The sequence below is a fragment of the Columba livia genome, chromosome 27 (genome assembly GCF_036013475.1).
Source record: "Columba livia isolate bColLiv1 breed racing homer chromosome 27, bColLiv1.pat.W.v2, whole genome shotgun sequence".
In the NCBI taxonomy this organism is placed as follows: Eukaryota; Metazoa; Chordata; class Aves; order Columbiformes; family Columbidae; genus Columba; species Columba livia.
The window spans coordinates 1,858,953-1,880,886 of NC_088628.1; the positions used below are offsets into that span (position 1 = coordinate 1,858,953).

The following is a 21,934-nucleotide window of genomic DNA, read 5'->3' on the forward strand; positions in this document are numbered from 1 at the left end:
TTAATCCGCTGGAGGTGGAGGAATTCAAAGCGGTCCCCAAATCCCGGGGACCCCCTGGCCCACACACACCCCCCGAGGCCCCTTTTGGGGTGAACCCCAGAGCGAAACCCCAACCGAGCGACACCGAATTAAATGTAAATCTTTCATTTTATTTAACAAACACTATAATTTGAACTTTGAAGAACGTGTACTGAGGGAAAGAAAAATAATCTTCTTTTTCTGTTTTTTCTCTTCTCTTTACAAAAAAAAGAAAGAAACGGGATATAAGAAACAACATATGTACAGGAAGAGCTGGCCAACGCAAACAGAGCACTAACAGAAGCGTGATGTTTCCAAACAGGGGCTTGGCCTGGAAAGCTGAAAAGCAATTAAATTAGAATACAAGTATTAGGGAAAAACTGGACTCCGAAGCTCCTGTGCGGCCGGGGCGCGAAGCACAGGGCTCCACGCACTGAACCGTTGAGCTCTACCCAGGTGTGTGTGTTTGAATCCCCTTCCCGCCCCCGTTTCAGCCTGAAAACATATTGCTTATGCACAACCAGAAGGGAAAAGGAAGATAAGGAGAAGCCCAAGTCACAGAACTAAGGGTTTCCCTTAGTTCTGCTCTGGAAGCAGCGGAGCAGCCGCGGTTCCCCGGCCCCGGCGCCGCACAACGGGATTGGGGATAAACACGGGGGTTTCATCCCCATCTCTTGCCTTCAAGTTTTGTTTGACGGGGGGGGCGAGCAGCACAAGCGAAGCCGGAACCCCCAGCTGGGGGTTTGGGGATCCCCGAGAAACGGGACAACGTGGGGAGGAAACCTCCGAATGCCCCACAGGACGAAGCTCCTGCCCAGCAGCTTTAGAGGAGAATCCTTTGCTTTTCGGGCAAGTCACTAACAAGCATTTTAAATCATTGCGGGTGGACCTTGGTGGGTTTTGTGCTGGTCAGAGAGCAGCCGCTGTGTTTTATCTCAACAAGCGCTTTGGTGCTGCCGTTTCCACCCCCGGGTTTGGAAGAAGAACAACCCGCTTCCCTTCACCTGGTTTGATTCACAACTCGAGATGAGCGAAGCCGGCGAGGTCCGGAGCCCGGCGGGAAGAGCGGAGCCGCTCGCGCAACGTTAACGACGAGAACTCGCTACGACAAAGTCAAACCGCTTGGAAACTCAAAAGAAACAAACCAAACAAAACCCAAAACCGAACGACAACATTTGCGCCACCGAGAGCATCGCAGTGGCTTTGGGTCTGGGACCGAAGTCTCGAACGGAGAAGCGGAACGTCCCGAGGCCGAGAGCGCGTGGCGGGGGGTCCCGGCTCTGTCCTCGCCCTGCCAGCGGGGCCGCGCCGCTGCCACCGAAACAAACCTGAATTGGAGTTTTACCGAGGTAGTTGGCTAAAAAAAACTGAGATTCCCCCCCCCGGCGTTGGGCGGAGGCCCCAGCGGCCCCCGCGCAGCACCAGGGTCCAGCCGTCCTGCAGGTCACCGCCACCGCCTCCAGAAACAAACCGCAACCAAAAGGGAACGCGCAGCCCTTTTAAGTCTTCAAAAACACCAAGTTATTGCACTTCAAAAATACAACAGATTTGTGGTTCGAGCCCCTCCCGCCCCCCCCCCCCCGCCCCCCCCCATGGCTTCTGCTCAACTAAAACGAGTCACTACGCACAATTTCTACGTTACCTTGGGGTTAGGTTCAAAGATTCGAAACGTGTCTCTTTACATGAGGTGCAGAGCTGCTGGAGCTCCTAGCTAGAACAGTGCGATTCCAATCGTACGGCTCTTCCCCCCCGCGCCCCCCGTCCCACCCCTACAAACCCCCCTCTATGCTCGCTGGGTTATACAAACCCCCCTCGCCCGCCCGCCCCGTCTCCCCGCTCGCCCTCCCTCCCCACCCCGGACTCCCGCGTCCAGTAAAACCTTTAGATTAATTAAGGAATGGTTATTTAACAAGACAATAAAAATGCACGCAGCTTTGGAGATGCAGGGGAGCCGGACGTCCTGCGGCACAGAGCTGAAGCCCCGGCGGGTCCGACCGTCCCAGCGAGCTGCGGGTCCCGCCGGCCGCGCTTAAGACACTTTCCTTCCGTCAGCCTCCAGTCCAGGGTCAGGCTTTGTGTGTGGGGTCATTTTCCAACCAAGAAGCAGCTCAATGGTTTGTTTTTGTGGATTTTTTGTGGTTTTTTTTTTCCTTTTTTTTTTTTTTTTTGCTTTTTCTTTTTTTGTTTTTTAAACTCTCATTTTAATGATTAATCTGGAACAGGAAAGTCAAAGGAGATCAGGGAGATGAGGGGGGAGAGGACGTTCTCCCCCTCCTCCAGTTTAATAAGCACCAGAGTATTCAAGTCTGTCCGTTCTGAGCTTTCGGAGCTGCTTCCACAGTCAGCAGGCAGAAACTAAACCCTTCTCATAAGAGCAGCGTCGTTTTGGTTGGGGTCCCTCATCATCGTCGTCATCTTCCTCGTCTTCCTCCTCCTCTTCCTCCGATGATGAGCTGTCCAGTGTTAAATCCACAACGTCAGCGGGGGCCTTGCCGTTCTCGCCGTTCCCGTTGGGAGTGGGCAGGAGCCCGTTCACATCTGAAGAACCTGAGAGAGGAGGATGGAGAGGGAGGAGCAGTGAGGGCACCTGATCCGACACCTGTGGTCTCTCGGGGCTGTGTGGCACTTAGAATAGAGGCATAGAATCATTTTGGTTGGAAAAGACCCCCAAGATCATCCCATCCAACCGCTCCCCTGCCCTGGCACCGCCCCATGTCCTGAGAACCTCATGTCCGTCTGTCCAGCCCTCCAGGGCTGGTGACTCCAGCACTGCCCTGGGCAGCCTGTTCCAATGCCCCACAGCCCTTTGGGGAAGAAATTGTTCCCAGATCCAACCTCAACCTCCCCTGGCGCAACTTGAGGCCGTTTCCTCTGCTCCTGGCGCTTGTTCCTGGGGAGCAGAGCCCGACCCCCCTGGCTCCAAGCTCCTTTCAGGCAGTTCAGAGATCAGAAGGTCTCCCCTCAGCTCCTGTTCTCCAGCTGAACCCCCCAGGTCCCTCAGCCGCTCCCATCACACTTGTGCTCCAATTAATTTGTGCTTCCTACAGCATTTTCAAGTCTTTGCCCCAGAGATACTCACCTAGAACTAATATTGGACACTGAGGGCTGCAGCTCCGCTCTTTCTCAGCTCTGATGGGACACCAGGAGCCATCCACCAAGTACTCGATTTCATCCGCATCTTCACATTCTGTTAGGATCTTTGACAGGAGCCTGGACAGGGGAAAAGATGCCATCAATTAAGCTCGAGGCGATCAGCAGAGTGCATTTAGTGATGGGCCATCAACCTGGATCTTCACCTTACACAGCCCTAAATGTAAAAGCAATGTGGTGTTAGCAGAGCGCTGCCGAGCAGACCCCTCGCGCTCCAGGGCTTGTTTTATTTCCCATCAAACAAGTACAGGTTCTGAGAGAGCAAACCATCCCAGTCCTTTTGACAACATACCTAAACCATGTGCTAACATTTTAATTATGTGCTATTAGAGGACAGCCTTGCCCCTTCACCCAGTTTCCCCAGTCCGTGGTATCGCTGATGCCCCATCTCGAGCTGTGTCAGGGCTGGTGCAGGTGCAGCCACACCGAGGTGTGAGCAAAGGACAAAACACGCGATGACATTGGGAAAGGCGCCATCCAACACGCAGCACTTCACCTCCTTCCTACTTTTATATCCCAAAGCCTCCACAGCAGCCACCAAAACAACATAAGCAGCATCCCTCAACAGAAAATAAACCACAAAAATAGTGTCAATGCCTCAACGTCAGCATCTCTCATGGCAGAGACGCTAAGCAGAACGAAGCCCTCACTCACAGGGCACTCACTTTGTTCTGGTACGTCCCAACGTTTGCCTGGGGTGTTTATTTGGACACACGACTGGAACTGCTGTTCTGCGAGGCCTAATTCACTCCTGGACTTGAGCGCTTCCCTTCAGTATAAAGGAAAGCCAACAGCAAAAATCATACACGCTCAAGAAAGCCATTGGTGGCACAGCAGCGGGAGGAAGGTTCTGCTTCCTCCCAGCTCGAGTAGGAACCACGTTTCCACAGCCGGTCCTGACATCCAGCAGAGCAGCCACCAAAGCTGCAGCTCCACAAAGAGCTGACAAGGCCCGGGAGACCCTGGACTCCACCAACCACCCCCTGCTCAGGAGCCTACGCCCCTTTTTTGACTAACACCAGGCAGCAGACAGCCAGGTTCCCTCTTGCTCGCTGCCAGGGAGGTCTGAAGATGACGTTGATCATCAGAACCAGCACAAAAACCCACCCTGCAGAGCAGGGACAGACACATCTGCTGAGCCTTCAGCAGTGACGACCTTCTCCTCCTCCTCACACGTTGCTGACCTGTGGAGGTTCCACAATTTAACCCCCCATGTACCTTCCCCTTCAGCCTCAGCAGCCTTGTTAGAGATCGCAAAGGAACCGGATTTTCCTGTCGGCGTTGGCCAGAGGACAAAGCAAACAGGTTATCTACGCTGAGGCTGCTTCACACTAAAAAGCCACAGCTCCTGGATCAGATTGGTACCTACAAATGCAGAACGACCTGAATATCATCAGACCAGCCCTGGAAATACAGTGCCGAGGCGCTCCTGCTCGCTCCACTGCCTTGCGAGCCAAGGGAGCTGGATGCACCCCAACAACTTCTCTCTAAACCCCCCTGACTTTTGAGGGAACCTGCATTAGAGGCCAATTATAGGAGCCACAAGGGTGGCGACGGTTTCCCAGAAGCCGAGCAGCACGCATCTCGCTCCACCGGTCCCCAGGGCTGCGCTCAGCTTGGCCAGCACCACCGTGGATGTCAGCAGTCCCATAAAACACATTCCCCTGCGCTTTGAGGCAACAAAGCTTCATCTGGGGGCTGGGTGGACATTACTGGTCCCATTAATTCACTCCTTGTTCCTTCTTTTACTCCTGGAAAAAAAGGATGGGCAATTTCTTATGCTCTTCTCTAGAGACAGCCTCTGGAGTCCGTATTTCTGGAGCTGACGGGTATCAGCGCCAGCGTTCTGCCTCGCCTCGGGTGGTCCCTGCCGCCAGCACGGCTCGTTCCGCCAGCTCTGCCGCGAGGAGAGGGAGATCTTCTGGTTTGTAGAGTCTTCTCTGCGGTAAGAAGACAGAGCAAACTAACTCCAGTCCAGAGACGTGGGAAACACCGTTCCCACACGGACTGAAAACCAGGGTGACAAGTTGAGCGCCAAGTCTATAGGAACCTTTGTCCAGTCCACATCCAGGGAACTCCGAAAGGGCTCAAAGACGAATTTCTTGCCTCACCCTTTTCCGAATGCTATTTGGAATTTACTTTGCTTTAATTCCCTTCTGTGCTCAGGGAGCCTGGATGGACCCACAAAACCTCCAGCCTGGACAATATATCCAAAGCATTTTAATTCTGTCCCTCCAGTGCACCTGAAACTCCTGCTTTTTTCCCTCCTATATGCACACAAATCACAGAAATCATTGCTACTGAGACATGCTTTCTGTCCCTGACACTACAATATTCATAATGGCCACTGGAACAGTCACAGACTGTACAAAAATCTTTCCAAATACTGCATTCGTACCCATGTCTCGAGGGCAGGATGTTCTGTTTAATAGTTGGCAGAAAAGATCCCCCAATCAAATTTAGAGCGTGCCAAGAATTGCTTGTGAGCCGAAGAGCATCTCACATTGACAAGAAAACAGGAGGATGTTTCCTATCAAAAGTCATCTTATCAGGCGCTTATGAAGTGGTTTATTCCATGCAGCACGATAGCTGTCAGCCAAGACAGTTAGTTGTGCGGGTTCATCAGCCTGATGAAAAGAGTGAGGTGGTAAATGCTCGATTCTCAAAATGATTTAATGTAATCCGGAAATTAAGAATGGCAGAGACAGTCGGAATATCCCACGCCAGCAGAATAAGCTTCCAACTTTGTTTCCAGGTGAACTTCAATCAGTGCAAAAGACAAGATGCTGCACCCAGAGGAGAAAAGAAAGGGGTTGAGGACAGAGAAGTGTGTGCACTCACCCGTCAATTATGAGCTGGTCGTAGGGTGCTGGTTTGTCACACACAGGACACATCCACGTGGGCTTTTTCTCGTTCATCTGTAGGTAGAAGACTGCATCAAAGCATTGCAGGTGTGCACAGGTCTCCGCCCGGCACGGGACAGACAGACGCATCTTCACTAGCTGTTGAATCAAAGAGCAGAAGATCAGCGATAAAACCCACCCAAGAGATCGCCAGACAGTTCTAAGCAAAAACGTGCTTCAGTTTGCAAAGCCGGGCTGGCAGCAAAGCAGGCTTTCTTGACAAAAACAAACTAAAACATATTGCAAAGACTTACCGGACAGATAAGAGAGACACGAACACCCGTAGTGGCAATTTCACTGTCTGGATCCAAGCGCAGCTTCTCTTTTACTGCAGGAAGAGTAGAGGGCACAAAATTTAACAGATGCAAACTGGAAACAACACATAGCACAGATCGAGCAGCTCACTGACATCCCTTGGCCGCGTCCGAGCTGTTTTGCCCACAGATGAAACCTCTGTGCTCAGGGACAGAAGACGCAGGGGACAGAAGCTGCTGAATCGTCCCAGGCTTGCGCAACCTGCAGAGCTCAGGAGAGACGCTGCTCGGCCGGCCAAAAACCTTGTGCGTGATGAGGCAGTTCACCGTCTCCAGGAGTACGCAGAGGAAACCACGCTGCCGACCAGCTTTTTCATGTTGTTATACCAAAGCAGCCAATTGGGAATTAACTTTGTCCTTCTTCAGAGGGGACTAAGACACTCATACACAGGCAGGGTAAGAGTGGACGGACAGAGCTCTAACGCACGGCAAAACTTCTGGAACGACGTCAGTTCCGGCTTATTTGGTCATTAGCATGAGCCTGATGGATTTTATTCCCTTCTGAGATCAGCGGCAACAAGAGAGGGCTAACGGCCTGCCCCCAGGAATTGGGAGAAACCCCCCCTGAACTTAGCAAAGATGGGATACAGTCAAATTGACAAAAAAAACCCCATATCCCATCATTTCCCCATCCAACAAGCCTCCTCTTAGCACCGTAACCCTTTAGCTTATACGCTGAGCAGCTCGTTTATCCCAGCAGTGTTTCACAGGAACCACAAGCAGAGCCAGAGGTCCTGGGGCAGACGGAGCACGGCAGCCAGCAGAACCGGGCACCAGCGGAGAGCCAGTGTGCTTGCGAGGAATGAGGATGTTAGGAAAGGAGGTAGAGAATCCCACCCCTTTCCTGAAAGGAAAACCCAGAGGAGCTGGAGGCAAATCAAAAAGAGCAGCAGGTCCCACATGTGCAGGTCCCGCATCAAGGTGTGGAATCAACATAGAAAATGAGGTTTAAACTGCTCCCCGACTCCTGAAGAGCAGCTGCTGCTAACAACGCTGTCTGAAAAGGCCTTTGATGCTTCCATCGCCGTTTCTCTTTGGAGCAAATCAACCATTTCTTTTGACCTTTTCAGATCATAACAAGATGTCTCCAGACAATGAGGCTACACGCAGTTCTGCAACGCACAGCTCTAATCAGAGAGTGACTTCTCTGATCTGAAGTTCCCACGAGATTACAAGATTTGGTGGCGTTTTCTTCACATTAGGAGACTTTCCATCCAAGCTGAACTTTTTGTAAAGTTCTTTGTCAGGGCGCTCTCTGCACATCAATTACTACGATTCACGGGACAGAGAAATGGGCATTTTCTAGGACCTCTTGATTAGAATCAAGCTGCTTTAAGACCACTTTTTGATCCACGGCCATGTATGCAAGCATCTCTGTTTTCAGACAATGTTCCTATAGTAAAGTCAACGGAAGCATACGCAAAGGAAGCTGAGTCAGCCCCCAGATGCAGCCGAAGGCAAAGGGCGGCTTTAGCGAGCACTGAGGGACACGGAAGCATTTGCAGAACACACCAGAGCTATCAACGCAAGGTTTACAAGCTACTCGTGCTTTATGGTTTCAGATATCCAAACAACTTCCAAGCAGGAACAGGCCAAAGGAGGCGAAACAAGACGACGTTCCTATTCGGTTAAATCTGAGGTCACCAAACACAACTTATTGGTTGTACAACCAAATCTGTTGGTTATCTGACTCAGGAGAAATGGAGGCAGGTGCTTGTTACCAAGTGGAGGAGACAAGAAGATCACTTTGGAAACCTCTGCCTGCCGCTCTCGGCCTGAGAAGCCACCCTGCAAGCGCTTGCTTCAACGGAACAGCAGGTACTGCTGAGCCTGCTCTCAAGAAGCATCAGAGAAGAATAAATCCGCTGCAGTTTAGGACAACTCAAAAACCAGCCTCTGCTCAAGCCATTCAAGGTGCTGCTGAAAAACAAAAAAGGGAGCGCAGAGAGCGCCTCGGGCTTCTGAGAATGGATATTTAACAGAGATTTTAATTTCTTATGTCCACAGAGGAGTGCTGGCTGTCAGGGTGGCCTGACACAATCACAACGGCCACGGACACTATTTGGCGCGGCACACAGACATAGAAACATCCAGTGTCTGCTGCAGAAACGCTGCACTTCACACAAAGATCAAAAGTTTGGCTGAAGCAGCAGCACGTCCCACAATGTGCGTTAGGCATCCAGAGACCAGACGCGCCTGAAATCATCATCACCTCCCCTACGAACCATCATCTACCTTCAAGATCACATTTATTCTGCTTGGTAAGAGTTGTCCATGATCTGAATAGTATGTTTTAAAGACCTTCAAGATCCATGGTGTTAGTTCTCCCATGCAGAATAGTAAGAATACTCTCTCCAGTAACATTAAATAACTGGAAATCCTCCAGACTCTCGTGAGCTGTAAGTCAGATTCCACCTTGGAAAGGTAATTTCCCCTCATTTTCAACGTTTTGCATTTGCCTCATACCGTGATGATTTACCTGAGCAGCCTAGGATAAGCATCTCTTGGGATCATCTCTCCTCTGAAGCTCTCAACGCATATGAAAGTGCTGGTGGTGAAACTCCACTGCCAGCCCCGAGTATTCACGGGGGTTTTGGGGCAGCAGGATATTTTCACCACGATGCCTCGCTCCAGAAATCTCCTTTGGCAATAGGTCAAGGCCGAGATGCTGCGGTAATGTTCGTCAGCTCATAATTACTCAGGTGAAGGCACGAAGCCGTTGGCGTCAGAACGACAGCGGCCCGCAGCGGCACTCACCACGACAGACCTGGAGACAAATCCTAAATCCAACCAAAGTGATTCAGACTTTCTGCAGAGCCGTGAGAAACACGCGCTGCAGAAGCGCCGCACTCGCACGCAGATTTGGGGCAATTTCGCACGACTGACACACAGCTTAGCAAGTCTGTTCAAATAAAAGGTGTTTTCATACAACTGGAGGAAAGAAACTGTATAAAATGTGACAGCGTTTGCCAAGCACGATGCCAGCATCCTGGCTATCGGGCATCCAGCCGACCACCCCGAGCCACCTCACGAGCAGACGGACTCACCCAGTGCTTTGCAGAGTTCTGGATGTTTGATCCCGATGGTTTTCAACCGCTGCAGCAGCTCTGCTGAGGTCATCTGCCGCACCAAGTACAGCCCCACGGAATAGCTCTAGTGAGAGAAGGGAAAGGATGAGCAAAGCTGCTCTTTGGTGCCCATTGGTGCAGTTTCACGCGGTTTCCTTTGGCACGTACCTTCCCGTAATTCCCCCAGGTGACGGTGATGCGATTGGTCGCTGCAGACAAGTACATGAGGTGGGTGAGGTTGATGGGACGACAGGGCCTTTTAGGTTCCACTCCAGGTTTGTTTGATGGGTAGTAGCCCTAAAGGCAGAAAGATTAAATATCCATCTATATTTTCTTACTCCAGATGCTTCTATATGGGTACATCTGTTCAACAGCTTCACTAAATTCTACTCACCCATGGTTTTCAAGGAGAGGGATAGAAGGGAGGTGAACAGTCAGGCCAAATACAAAGCAAGAAAGATCAAGACTTTTTGCAACAACAGCTTATTAACGACATAGCTAAACCACTTGAAAATTAGCTTTAAACTAAGCAACGCACTTCTGTACTATGCTTTTTTGTCTGCATTCATCAGGGAAACAATTTCCTTCGAAATGACACAAGTCCTTCCAAAGCTGCAATGTCGCGGCTCCCAGCTGAGCTGACTTACCGGCACCGAGCAGTAACTGTGGTTCACTTTCACGGCGATGTTCGGAGGGTACTGATCCTCCTGAGGAGAACTAGTGTCCGTGTAACAGATTCTGGAAAGAAATACATGTCCCTCAGCATCCCCACGCCATCCCCTGCTCCCTAGTCTGCCCACGGCAACGCCAATTTCACCAGCTCAGATGCATTTGTGATACCTGGGCAGCCAAATCGGACACGCTGCCGTTCTCTACCGCAGCACTAACTCAAGCAGTGCACGTAGGAGGAGGTTAGAAAGCAGAGTTTAAGATGCTTGTGTTAGGCATGTGAACAAACAATTTGCTGTAAGTTACCGCTGTAGCTACAAAAAGCACACTGAAAGCTAATATCTTTTGGTAATGCATTCCCTCCTGCTCTGCACCTGATGGCAGATCAACCGCACACCCAGACGTACCTTAGCACGACCTGAACCGACTTCACACCGGGTTGCAACTCCCTAGTAAATGAAACGAGAAACAGAAACTTCAGGTTAATTATGTAAAGAAAAACAACCAAAACCACACACAAACTACCCCCAAAATGATAAAAATCAACTGTTATATTTGCTATTCAGAATGGGATTTCAACCAGTACCAAGAAAGCAAGAGATCCAGAACAAGGGTATTTTATTAGGAGTCTTTAAACTCCTGCTGCGAAATATTTAAGTTATGTTACCGACAGTGGAATTTGTCTCACAAATCTGCACATATGAAGAAAAGAGTGTCAAGAATCAGCTACAACATGTTGGAGATTTTTATTTATCACCCTTAAAGACTTCTGTAGTGTACAATTTCCTTTCTGTTAAGTCTTCAAAAGGTTCCCCTGCACTGCTCCTCTTGACCTACTGGGATCACAACAGAAATCAAGCACTGGATATTCAGGAAACATCACCGGTCTCTGACTCTATGATAACAGTGTGATTTTACCAGAAAGAGAAACATCTGGGGGTTTTACAGGTCGGTTTGAGGACCTCTTGTGCACCATTGTGCTTTGCACTACATCTCTTGGGCCTTTCATTGTCTGACTCAAAAGGGGCACCAGGACAGAGGTCAGGGTAAATCCTATTGGTGCAGGATGTTTTCTTATGCAGTTACTATAGTATCTTTACAAGCAGGAAGCTTTCTTTCAGATGCAAACAGCATTACATGTATAGCTCTTGAACTTTTGACGCAAAGAAAAAAATCTGCAAATATTCACAACACAAGCTCAACAGAATTTAGGTCATCGACGCTTTCATGCCATTTTTCTTGCGTAATTCTGCTATTCAAAAGGAAGATTAGAGGAGCAGAAGTGAAACTTAGGGACTTTGATGGGTAAAATCGTACCTCCCACCTCCCCCAATGCTATTTACTTTACATGAGAAGCCGCCTATCTGCTCATGTCCTCAAGCTGCGTTTCCTTGTAGGGGACAAAAGGTTCCACAGAGAATTAAACAGTGACGCTTTCTTGAGCTGTTAATACATCATGAGAAGTACCTGGAATTCCTGATCAGCTCCACTTGTCTTGGTGTTAATGCGAAAATGCATGGACTTTCCTGAAGCTTCTCGTTATTCTGTGGAACTGAAGGGGGAAAAAACAGATCGTGCATCAAACCAACAATATCTACAGCTCCTCACATTGCTGGGCACAAAGTGATTTTTGTGTGTTCTGAACTGTTTATTTCCAAGTCTTGTTTTCTCCCATACAGCTGCGCAAGAACTCAAATCATCATACTTTTTATTAAGCTACCGTTGATTAGAGCTTTGCTTATTGCTGGCCTGTTCCGCACACTGGTGGTACACAGTAGATTTGAACTTGTCTTCTTTTTCAATCTTTTTTCCTTCTTTTTCCTCCCCTCAAATAATCAATGAGCCAACAACCATATGTTCATAGAGAGCAAACCATAAGTGACAACAGTGTGGAGACTAGAACTCAAAGAAGTGTAAGAAGAAATCTGTGCATGACATGAGAGCACGAAAGCACCAGACTGATCAGACCGATTCTGGAAAAGAAAGGAGAAAAAAACCAACAAAGTTCAGCTTAGATAATGGAAAAGCAGCACAAAAAAGCAGCTGTAAGAGACAAAACGTGACTTCGGGACACATGACCTTGAGGCTGGTGTTGGAGCAGTCTGCTTTTGGGAACACTTCAATGAGAACCCAGCATTCATTGGCCTTTTAGCCATTCGCAGTTTTAAGATCAAATGCATTTAAGGTGGTTAAAATGAAGCTTGAGGCGGGGAAAACTGACGTTACAACTTCTGCTTAGTGCCTTTTGTTAAATTCAAACACACTAAATGTTATGGTCAGTGCATGTTCCCAACTGCAGTCGAGGCCTCCAGGAGGTGAAAGTCGCAGGATAGACACAGAACTGGAAGTGATAAAACAAGCCGAGATGAAGGAAAGATAAACCCAGAGCAGCTCAGATCCTGGAAGACGGGGACAATCTCATTCACTGACTGCAGGTACTTCCCTTTGGTAATTCAGCTTTAAAAGTGCAAGAAACGCTTTCCGAAATACATTTTTTTAAAGGTATCTTGAAACTGAATTCCATCTTCCATCTAAATGTCTCTTGACCACAACAACCACTGAAAAGTATTTCACAAGGGCTTATTTTTAGAAAGCAGTGAATGATAAGAACAACAACAAAATCGTTTTAATACTGTTGCTTAAATAGCCATCTATAGACACATTGTCCTGATTGTTGAGCTACACAAGGACAAAGCAAACCTGATTAGGAAAACTGATCAGTTCTTCACGGTTTATTTTGCATTCTTATCAGCTCACCCTTCTTTCACAATCAAAGCGCCTGCCCGCAGCACTGACCAGCACCGGCACAGGATGCCACCAGCAACAAAAAGCTAAATATTAGAAGATAACTGAGTTACATCCTTTCCCCAGGACAGATCCCTCGGTGCACAACTCAGTTCCCCGACTCGTCCAACAGCTGCTGGGATCAATTTGTGTTAACACTTGACAATGGCAGGAAAATCAATTTTTTAAGACTGAGCTCCATCAGCAATTTCACAGAATGAGTCAAGACAGACAACTTCCAAATCCCAAAAGGACTCGGCAAAGCATATTCCAGACTTTAGCTCAAGGTAATTGTGATGGATTCCCATCCTGAGAAGCCAAACTTATCTGCGGTTCTCAAGCTGGCAGCCTCGAGCGCACCACGCAAAATAAGGATTGCACTGATTGCAGGGTTTGCAGGTTTCCCTGCACCAAGGGGATTTAAAGATAACATTCCTCACTATTATACTTATTGGTCAAACTCGCTAAAGGCATTATATACCCTCAGGAAAGAGAAATTATATTGTCCTCACCATGGAGACCCCAAAGGCAGAGCAGCTGGAGATGAGCTGCCGGCAGGAGGTTTCTGTGGGGCTGAGGAGTTCATCGTGAGTCCTCAATTCCCATCCCCACACCTCCAGAACAGCCACCACAGGGCATTATACAATATACAGTTTTGGTGGGGTTTTTTCCCCCCCCCCTCTTTGGCTATTGGAACTACTCCGACTAGACCAAAGGGCGTTTGTGTTCACACGGAAGGCCTAGGGAGGCCACATAGCATCTTTCATTTTCGTAAGCAGCAGAAACGCTCATTTTACCGCGGACTGCAGTTTGTTTAGGTGGATATAGCAACGGTTTGAGCGCGTGCTTTTGCAGGGATTCCTTGGAGGTCGCCCAAGGGGCCGGTGCTTGCTCTGCAGCCAGGGGAACACAGTTGCCTTTGCCACAAAACCGGTGGCCCTGACGGAACTCTGGCTTGAGAGGAGGGGGCTGGAGCAGCTTTGCTACTTCCACACAGCAGAAGAGGAACCTGACGCAAGGCAGGAATGAGCAAAACAGACAAACCCAAACCAATGCGGTTTACATAGAGAGTGGTAGGACCTCTGCCCCATGGCTGCACCTTGGGCACATCTCCAGAAGAGCAGAAGCCTCGGTATCCGCAGTGAGAACGGGCTGTCACAGCCAACATTCGGAACAAAAATATAGCATTCAGAATTCCTTACGGCACGGAATTACTGTTGGTAACGACAGTCACACTGCTTATCCCCCAAAAGGTGCCAGAGGATAAGCACACTTACCAGCGAGGTGCTCAGATAGCACAGAGCTCACACAAATACTCCACTTGCTAGCTCCTTAGAACATAATGTAGGGAAGAAATTAGTATTCATTCCCTCTAAGAAAGTATCTGATCAATCTTAATTTTAAGCCTTATCTACCCAAGAGAGTTGTGGAGATTTCCGTAAATTGGAAGAATTCTTTCACGTTGACATCCTAAGACCTAATCAGAAAGCGGAGGCAAAAGCTGTTTTCATGTAGATAACTCAGATGCTAAACTCAATACTTAAACTGACTGAAACTGCGCGTGCAGTCACCAAATACAAGATATTAGCTGGTTTGCAATGGATCTAATCTATCTGCTTTTAGCTGAAGCCACCTTTGTCTACAACTAGAACAGTAATTTGATAGTTCTTCAGGGAATCCGCTTGTCTACGGACTAAATTAGGCATCGCCCACCTCACCTTCGATCTTAAAGCAATCGTCTCAAATAGACGAGAGAGCCTTTTCATCAATAAAGACACTTCCAATTGAAGCCTGGAACATACAAATTAAGCTTCCCCTGCTCCCACCATGGTTATATGCTTAAAATACCTCTTTTGTAGCCTCAGGAAATGGGGAACTACAGGAGCGGCTAGGTGTTTCTAAATGGATCTGAGATCTTCATTCTTTTTCAGGTCCTTCCACGTTACGAGTTTCTGAGGTTGACAAGGAGCTTCTGCTTGGTCCAAACACAGAATGTGAAATCTGGGCAACAAAACACGAATTGGTGCAGCTTCCGCTTGGGAAAACACTGCATTTTCCACAGAGTGCTTTATTTTCTCATCCTTCCACGCTAAGTAGAGCCCCACACAAGTGGAACTTTGAATGTTAAAGTTATTCCAGCACATGGCTGTTCCAGGTAGCAATGGGGAGCAGCTGATACCACCACAGTGTTGAAATAACCCCAGTTTTACAGGGAAACAAACGCTTCCTTATTCACATCAGCGTAGGCAGAAGGAATTATAGTTGTAGGTCATCACGCTGGGAAAATTAAACCAGTGCCTAGAAGATGTCATTAGGTTCTCAAGAGCTGCCTGGGACAACGAGGACCAAACATCTGTTCAAGCCCAGCTCCTCATCATCAATCTCCCCATTAGGGAGAAAACTCTCATCAAAACGAAAACCCAGGCAAATATGTTGTGAGGAACGAGCTGACCCGAGGGAGGTGTCAGCTAACAGAGCTGAGATACTAAATTTAATGAGACCTCGGTTCTGATCTGAAGTAGGAGATTTAATGGCAACCTTTAACAAACTCTGTTAATCACAGTAAGTATATCCAGGCTTTCTCCTCTCTCTGGATGTTTCCACCTCTTGAATTTTTCCTTCCAAAGACTGTACTTGCCTTCCCGACTGAGAAATGCCACCCCACACTGAACACTGAACTAACCCATTCCCCAAAGAGCACTTAAAATATTTTAACTTTACACTGGCAGTCACCCCTTGACTGTTTAAACGGTCAGAGCATTAACATATTTAACACCTCCAAATGAAGATGCACAATATCTTCATCCTTTTTTCTTTTTCCTCCAATTCAGATCAAACATTTTTTTCAGCAAAGACAAACCAGCTTCCCAAGTCGTAGTTTCATTTAGTAGTGAAGCCTGATATTACCACACGGACTTTATGAGACGCAGATCACAACGATACTTCTCCTCTGTATATACTGTCTTCCCTACAAGATACTATTTAACATCTGTAACAATACACTGCTGTTTCTCAGAATTAAAATAATGATGAAGATCAGTCTCCTAGCCCCAGGGTGAGAAACAGCACCTCTGGCTTTCCTAGCTGCCCCTCCAAATACACAGCATCATGCACAAATTACTGTGACAAGCACAAAATAAGTCAGAAATACTGTCTGATGTGTGCACCACTCTCTTTCATCCATTGGAGGCTTTAGGTCAGGTATTTTAAGCACTGAAAAATAGCATTAGCATAGAATATGCCAGGATACTTGCTTAGCACAGGTGTGACACCAACACAGAAAGATTTCCATCAATATACTGCCGAGTTACAGAGATGGAAGACAGATTATGATTCACAGCAAAAGGCCGCAATGTGCAACACAGCAGGATTTCCAAGGAAGGATATGAAAGCTACAGCCAAACACGATGGGCTTTCAAATTACATCTCAAAGTGACCACACTCCTGTTCTACGGCAAGGGAATAAAAAAGAGACAAATATTCTTCCAGTGTGGCCAGCAGGCCCCGGGCAGTGACCGTCCCTGTGCTGGGCACTGGAGGCCAAACCTCAAATCCTGGGGGAAGTTTTGGGCCTCTCACGCCACAAAAGCCCTTGAGGTGCTGGAGCGAGTTGAGAGAAGGGAACGGAGCTGGTGAGGGGCTGAAGCACAAGTGTGATGGGAGCGGCTGAGGGACCTGGGGGTTCAGCTGGAGAACAGGAGCTGAGGGGAGACCTTCTGATCTCTGAACTGCCTGACAGGATGTTGGAGCCAGGGGGGTCGGGCTCTGCTCCCCAGGAACAAGCGCCAGGAGCAGAGGAAACGGCCTCAAGTTGCGCCAGGGGAGGTTGAGGTTGGATCTGGGAACAATTTCTTCCCCAAAGGGCTGTGGGGCATTGGAACAGGCTGCCCAGGGCAGTGCTGGAGTCACCAGCCCTGGAGGGCTGGACAGACGGACATGAGGTTCTCAGGACATGGGGCAGTGCCAGGGGTGGGGGATGGTTGGACGGGATGATCTTGGGGGTCTTTTCCAACCAAAATGATTCTGTGACTCTGTAATTTTTTGAAGTCTAAACATGAGGGAAGTGAGGAGGGAGAGGAAGGCATCCATCACCACATGAATCAGTGTCACCTCCATCACATGACTTTAAAGATCCTTGAAAACACTGACACCTTCTTGACACTTAAACCTGTTCTACTTTTCTCTCCCAGCCGAGCCCATTGCACACACTCCAGCATATTAAAAACTCACCTAATTCTGTTGGCTTCAACAGTTCATCCAGGGTTGTATAGAAGGGAAGTTTCACCAGCCGAACTTCAGGCTTCACAACTTTGGGTGGCAACCTTCCCAGTCCGTTAAGGTATTTCCCATAGAGCACAGGATAGTCAATATTAGTCGTGGAGATAGAAGTCCGAGCAACGGTGCTCCCGCGGTCGTACGACGAATGTATGGAGAGTGTGTCGGGAGAGCGGTGCTGCTGCGGCTGGGGCTGCACCACTTCAGAGCTCTTCTTGGCATAGCGAGTCTCATAGAGCTCCTTAATTTTCTTGAAAACTTCAGGGCTGCAGTCAAATTGGACCAATTGCAATGCTCTGGTGACTAGTTCATGTTTAAGTCCGCTTTTACTCCTGCCAACAAAGCCCAGCAACACCTGAAGATCTGAGACTCGGAAACTCATCACCATGTTCTAGGGGATACAAAAATTAAAAACGTTCTTATGGTTATAAAAAGGCAAAGCGTCACTTCGCACTATATTCTATAACTAGAATCCAAAATACTAAAAAATCCCTTATAAGAAAGACATCAAATCTTCTGTTCAAATCAGCTGTTATTCACCTGATTAGCATCCCATTTCTTAGGTATTTGCTTGAGTAAAGCAAATGCAGAGAACATCAATTGAAATATCAGCAAAAACCAAGAAACACCATGACAGTCATCGAATGACTCAAAAGTAATTTGTGATAAATGCTCAGCATCCTCGAAACGGGTGGACTGGAAGAAAGAGGGACCACAAAGGAAAACACCTCAAGCAGCAGGTCCCACACAAGACATCAGAGGCTCAAAGAATCCAGACTTCTCAGGCACCTTCGGGTGAGAGAGCTACATTAAAAGCTTCATCTAAAACGAAGCATAAGGCAAAGGAAGAAAACAAATGTGAAATGGAAGGTGGAAGATATTTAAGTGAACTGGAGACAACAGTCCTTTCATACTGTATTTCAATGTACCTGTACAGGCAAAAAACTCTCTAGAATCCTTCTTATGCATACAGGATAACTAAATAAAAAATACTGCATATTTTAGACTATGGAAATATATTAAAAAACTATTGAAAAGAGCAGCATGTTCCCATGAGAACGATGTGTCTGAACTCTCTTTGGGTGCTCTGCCAAGTGCTCCCCCACGGCCGCAGCCAGGAGCTGCCTTTGCTGTTGCTCTGGTACGATCCATCGCGGCGTTTGAATGAGCAGCAAAAAACAAAACCAGAGACAAACCCCAAACCAAACCCAACAAAAACCACCATCTCCATCTTCAAAAGTTTACTCTCTTGCCTGTAACCAATTCAAAGACCATACTACACTATACAGCAACTTCCCATTAGATTAACACTAGAAATTATCTCTGATAAAACTACTGCTAGAGCCTGGCGAGACTGATATTTCAGTTCTCTCGCAACAAAGCAGCATTATGAATGTGCAAGACGAGCTTATCAAGTACATGGCTTCGAAAATTCAAGCTGCCCTGAAAACATACTTGACAGGTACCTACACGTAATCACTCGATAGCCTTCTTGGTTTGGGGAAAACACAGGAATCCAAGAAGAAACCTCAGCTGTCTCACAGTAAAAACAAACCAGAAGCAGAGACCCAGCAGGTCTCTTTTCCCCAACCTATATTCCACTCTTGTTTGGGGATTAAATAATAATAACAAAGCATAAAAGTCAGATTTCTGTTGAAGTTAATAGTAATCTTGTAATTTCTTGGAATAAACCAGCTATGATTTATTTATGGCTTTTAAAATGAGAAAGCTACTACTGACTCCAGGAACATTTAACAGCCGCTTTTGCGTGTATGGGATTTAAGACTATAGAGAAAATGTCATTTTGTTTTCTCCTTTTTCATGAAATCTGACATTTAAGCTGGATGCCCAAAAGACGTTACACAAACGTCACTGGCTGCAGTTACAATTTTTGGCAGTCGTGATGTGTCCCAAAATACCTTTGATGAGAAGAAAAAAAGATAGATAACTTGAAAGAGGAGAGAAAAGATCTTTAATTGCCAGAAAGTCAGGATTCAAGAGATCTGGATTCATGTTGCTGCTTCACTAGATACCACCTGTACGATACTGGAGAAATCTAGTCTCTGAATCTCAGTTTTCCCCAAAACGTAGAGCGCATTGTCCCTTCTGAGGCACTTTGAAGACAAACAGCACAATTGAAAGGATAAATACATCAAGGCAGTATAAATACTTGAAGACTGCAGTAACAGGGAAGCCACAGGAGCAGCAGACAGGTGCTCCTGCCCTCACTGCGCCCGCACCAGCGGCCGTTGGGACCGTTGGTGCGTAAAGCGGAGTCTGAGCTGACAGCATTCTGCAGTTTACACAGAGAAGGGTGTCAGATCCAGAAGGACGACCAGATTTGAGCAGTAACAGAAGAACAAGTTTCAGACAAAGAAAACCTGTCACTGAGGCTTGGGCCTGCACAACAGCAAGAGCAGCCGAGAAATCAGATTAACTACCAAGACTGTTAACACTAACGTCCACTCCTCCCCCGAGGAGCCTGATGTGAGCAGCACAGAGCCCACCAAACACCCGCTACAGGGGCAACCACCACACCTTGGAAGCATCTCTGCTCCGGAGGGGTCCTGGGCTCAGCTCACAACACCAACAGGGGCCCCAGAGTAGGGAGAGGGTTGTGCCTTCTAAAACAAGACTCTTCCAAATCTTATTTTTTGCAACCACCCAGCCACAACCTCCCTGAGGAGCTGATCCCACAGGCGCTAAACACTTTCCATCTGCTGGCATTGCCCCATAAGTGCCCTCAGCTTCCCTGCGATGCTGTGGGTTGAAGCTTCTGTGCTGGCACACAGCGACAGCGGGACAGTCCCGGATCCCTGGGCCGGTGAATGGGGACACAAGGGGGACAAGAACAAACCTGCAGCAGAGCAGGGACCACAGAGTGAGGAGACCCACGAGACACCTCAGAAGCACAACGTGCCCTCAGACACAGCTGCTGTTTGGACGTTTCACATCAGCCCCGCGCAGCCAGGCCCAGCACAGAGGGCTCTGCCCCAGCGCCGGGCACCGCTCGTCCCGCCGCGGTGGCTCCGGGTCCCCACCCGGCTGGACAGCTCCGCTCCGCGCCCCCGCACCGGCCTCGGGCAGCCCCGGGACCGGCCGCGGAGGGGCGGCCGGACAGCGGGCACGACCGGCCCGGGGCTCCGCAGGGAAGAGGCGACGGGCCCGGGGACCAGGGGAGGGAGATCCGCCGGGCGGTGGGGAGAAACCACCTGCGCTAATTAATCACTGGGAATTAACTGCCGGAAAGGCCAAGGCCCGGCCCGGCTCGTCAGCCCCGGGGACCCACCCGCTCCTGTGTCGCCGGGCCGGGCCAGAGACGGGGTCCGGCGGGGGCTGCGGGCAGGCCCGGGGAGCGGGGCGGGGCAGCCCCTGAGGTAAAAGTGGGAGGGGGGGCGGTCCCGGGGCGCCGCCCCCCGGCTCTCACCGCCGGGCCCGGTGCCGAGGCTGCGCCGCTCGCTCGCGGTCCCCTCGCCGGCAGCCGCCTGGCCCTTCCCAGCCCGGCCCAGGCCCCGCCAGCGGGGCGGGGGCTCCGCTCACTCACTCACTTTCGCCTCCACCAGCTCCGCCGCCATCTTGGCCTCCAGCGTCCACCGCGCCGGGAGCCGCCGCCGAGTCACGTGACACCCGCGGCGGGGGAGGAGACCTCACAGACGCGCACCGCCCAATCCGCGCGCGCGCTCTTCTCCCCGCGGGACGCGGCCTCTCTACGCACGCGCGGCCGCGCCGCCCCGCCCCGCCCGGCACCGCCTTCCCGGGTGTCTTAAAGGGACAGCGCCCCACGAACCGGGGGACATGGCGGTGGCCGCAGGGCTGGAGGCGACCCCCGCGGCAAGCGAGAGGTGGAGAGCGAGCGGGCAGGTGGAAGCGCGGCCCCTCGGGGTGATGTGTGGTGCCCTCCAAAATGGCGGCAGGTGGATACCACAGGCCGCACTGTGCCTGGGCCAGGACTGGCGGCTCCGCTGCCTTCGTTTCACTGCGAGAGGCTTTTGAAGAGCAGGTGGCTGTTGTATGCTTTCTGGAGAGAAAACACTCTGGGAAGAACCCCCGAAAACCAGCTTTTGGATCTGCGTCTTCATCAGGAAAACCCAAAGGACACCAGCCTAACCATCCTGCAGCCTCCTCTCAAACCTGAGCTTGCGAATCTCGGATTTTCCTGCTGGATCTCGAACCTGCCAGACCCTCTGACATCCTCTGCTCACCCCTGCACGTCAGCTCCAGGGACCGTGACAATCTCCCGCCACGCCAGCCCCTCCGACAGGCTCCCCGCCATGGCACACAAACCCAACCTGCTCCATGGCCATGGCGTCCCCTGCACAGGTCAGCGATTGCGCCCCCCATGGGCGCTTGGGGAGGAGATGTTCTCTTCAATGATTAAAACACCTTTTATTTGGGGAAAAATGATTTCTCCTAAGCCTGACGCTGTTTCCCCAGGGTCTAGTTGCTCAGTCTCCAAGAGCGACGTCCACTCCAGCTCCAGGCTGAGTTACCAGCTGGTAACACCGGTAGTTGGGGTGAAACACTGCACTAGGAGAGGTTTTCCGGCACTTCCCCCTCCTTTTCATCAACCCCACAAGCTAATTAACCAAAAAGACAATTAGCCAGGTTACTAGGCAAGCCAACATGTTAATCAGGCTCCCCAGTGTTCCCTTCCAGTCTGGCAAAAGCCATATCTGTGCTAAAAATTCAAGTGATTGCTATGGAAACCCCAGCAGCTGATAACTCATCCTGTCACGCTGGGAGCACAGGGGCC

General features: G+C 49.5%; 1 protein-coding gene across 3 annotated transcripts; it reads right to left on the reverse strand.

Moving 5' to 3' along the window:
- Positions 1-128: 128 nt before the first annotated feature.
- PIAS4 (protein inhibitor of activated STAT 4) lies at positions 129-20,883 on the reverse strand. Of its 3 annotated transcripts, none has more exons than XM_065042213.1 (11): positions 20,730-20,883; positions 17,137-17,572; positions 11,590-11,674; positions 10,530-10,571; positions 10,101-10,191; positions 9,622-9,750; positions 9,433-9,538; positions 6,326-6,399; positions 6,010-6,170; positions 3,098-3,228; positions 129-2,565 (listed from the first exon to the last, which is right to left on the reverse strand). In XM_065042213.1, the coding sequence occupies exons 1-11, from the start codon at positions 20,754-20,756 to the stop codon at positions 2,360-2,362; spliced, it is 1,488 nt and encodes a 495-aa protein (XP_064898285.1). In that variant the 5' UTR covers positions 20,757-20,883; the 3' UTR covers positions 129-2,359. The 3 variants fall into 3 exon arrangements, with proteins under 3 accessions (XP_064898285.1, XP_064898283.1, XP_064898284.1); XM_065042211.1 differs by having other exon boundaries at positions 129-2,643; XM_065042212.1 differs by lacking the exon at positions 20,730-20,883 and adding an exon at positions 20,039-20,462 and having other exon boundaries at positions 129-2,643.
- Between the last annotated feature and the right edge of the window lie 1,051 nt (positions 20,884-21,934).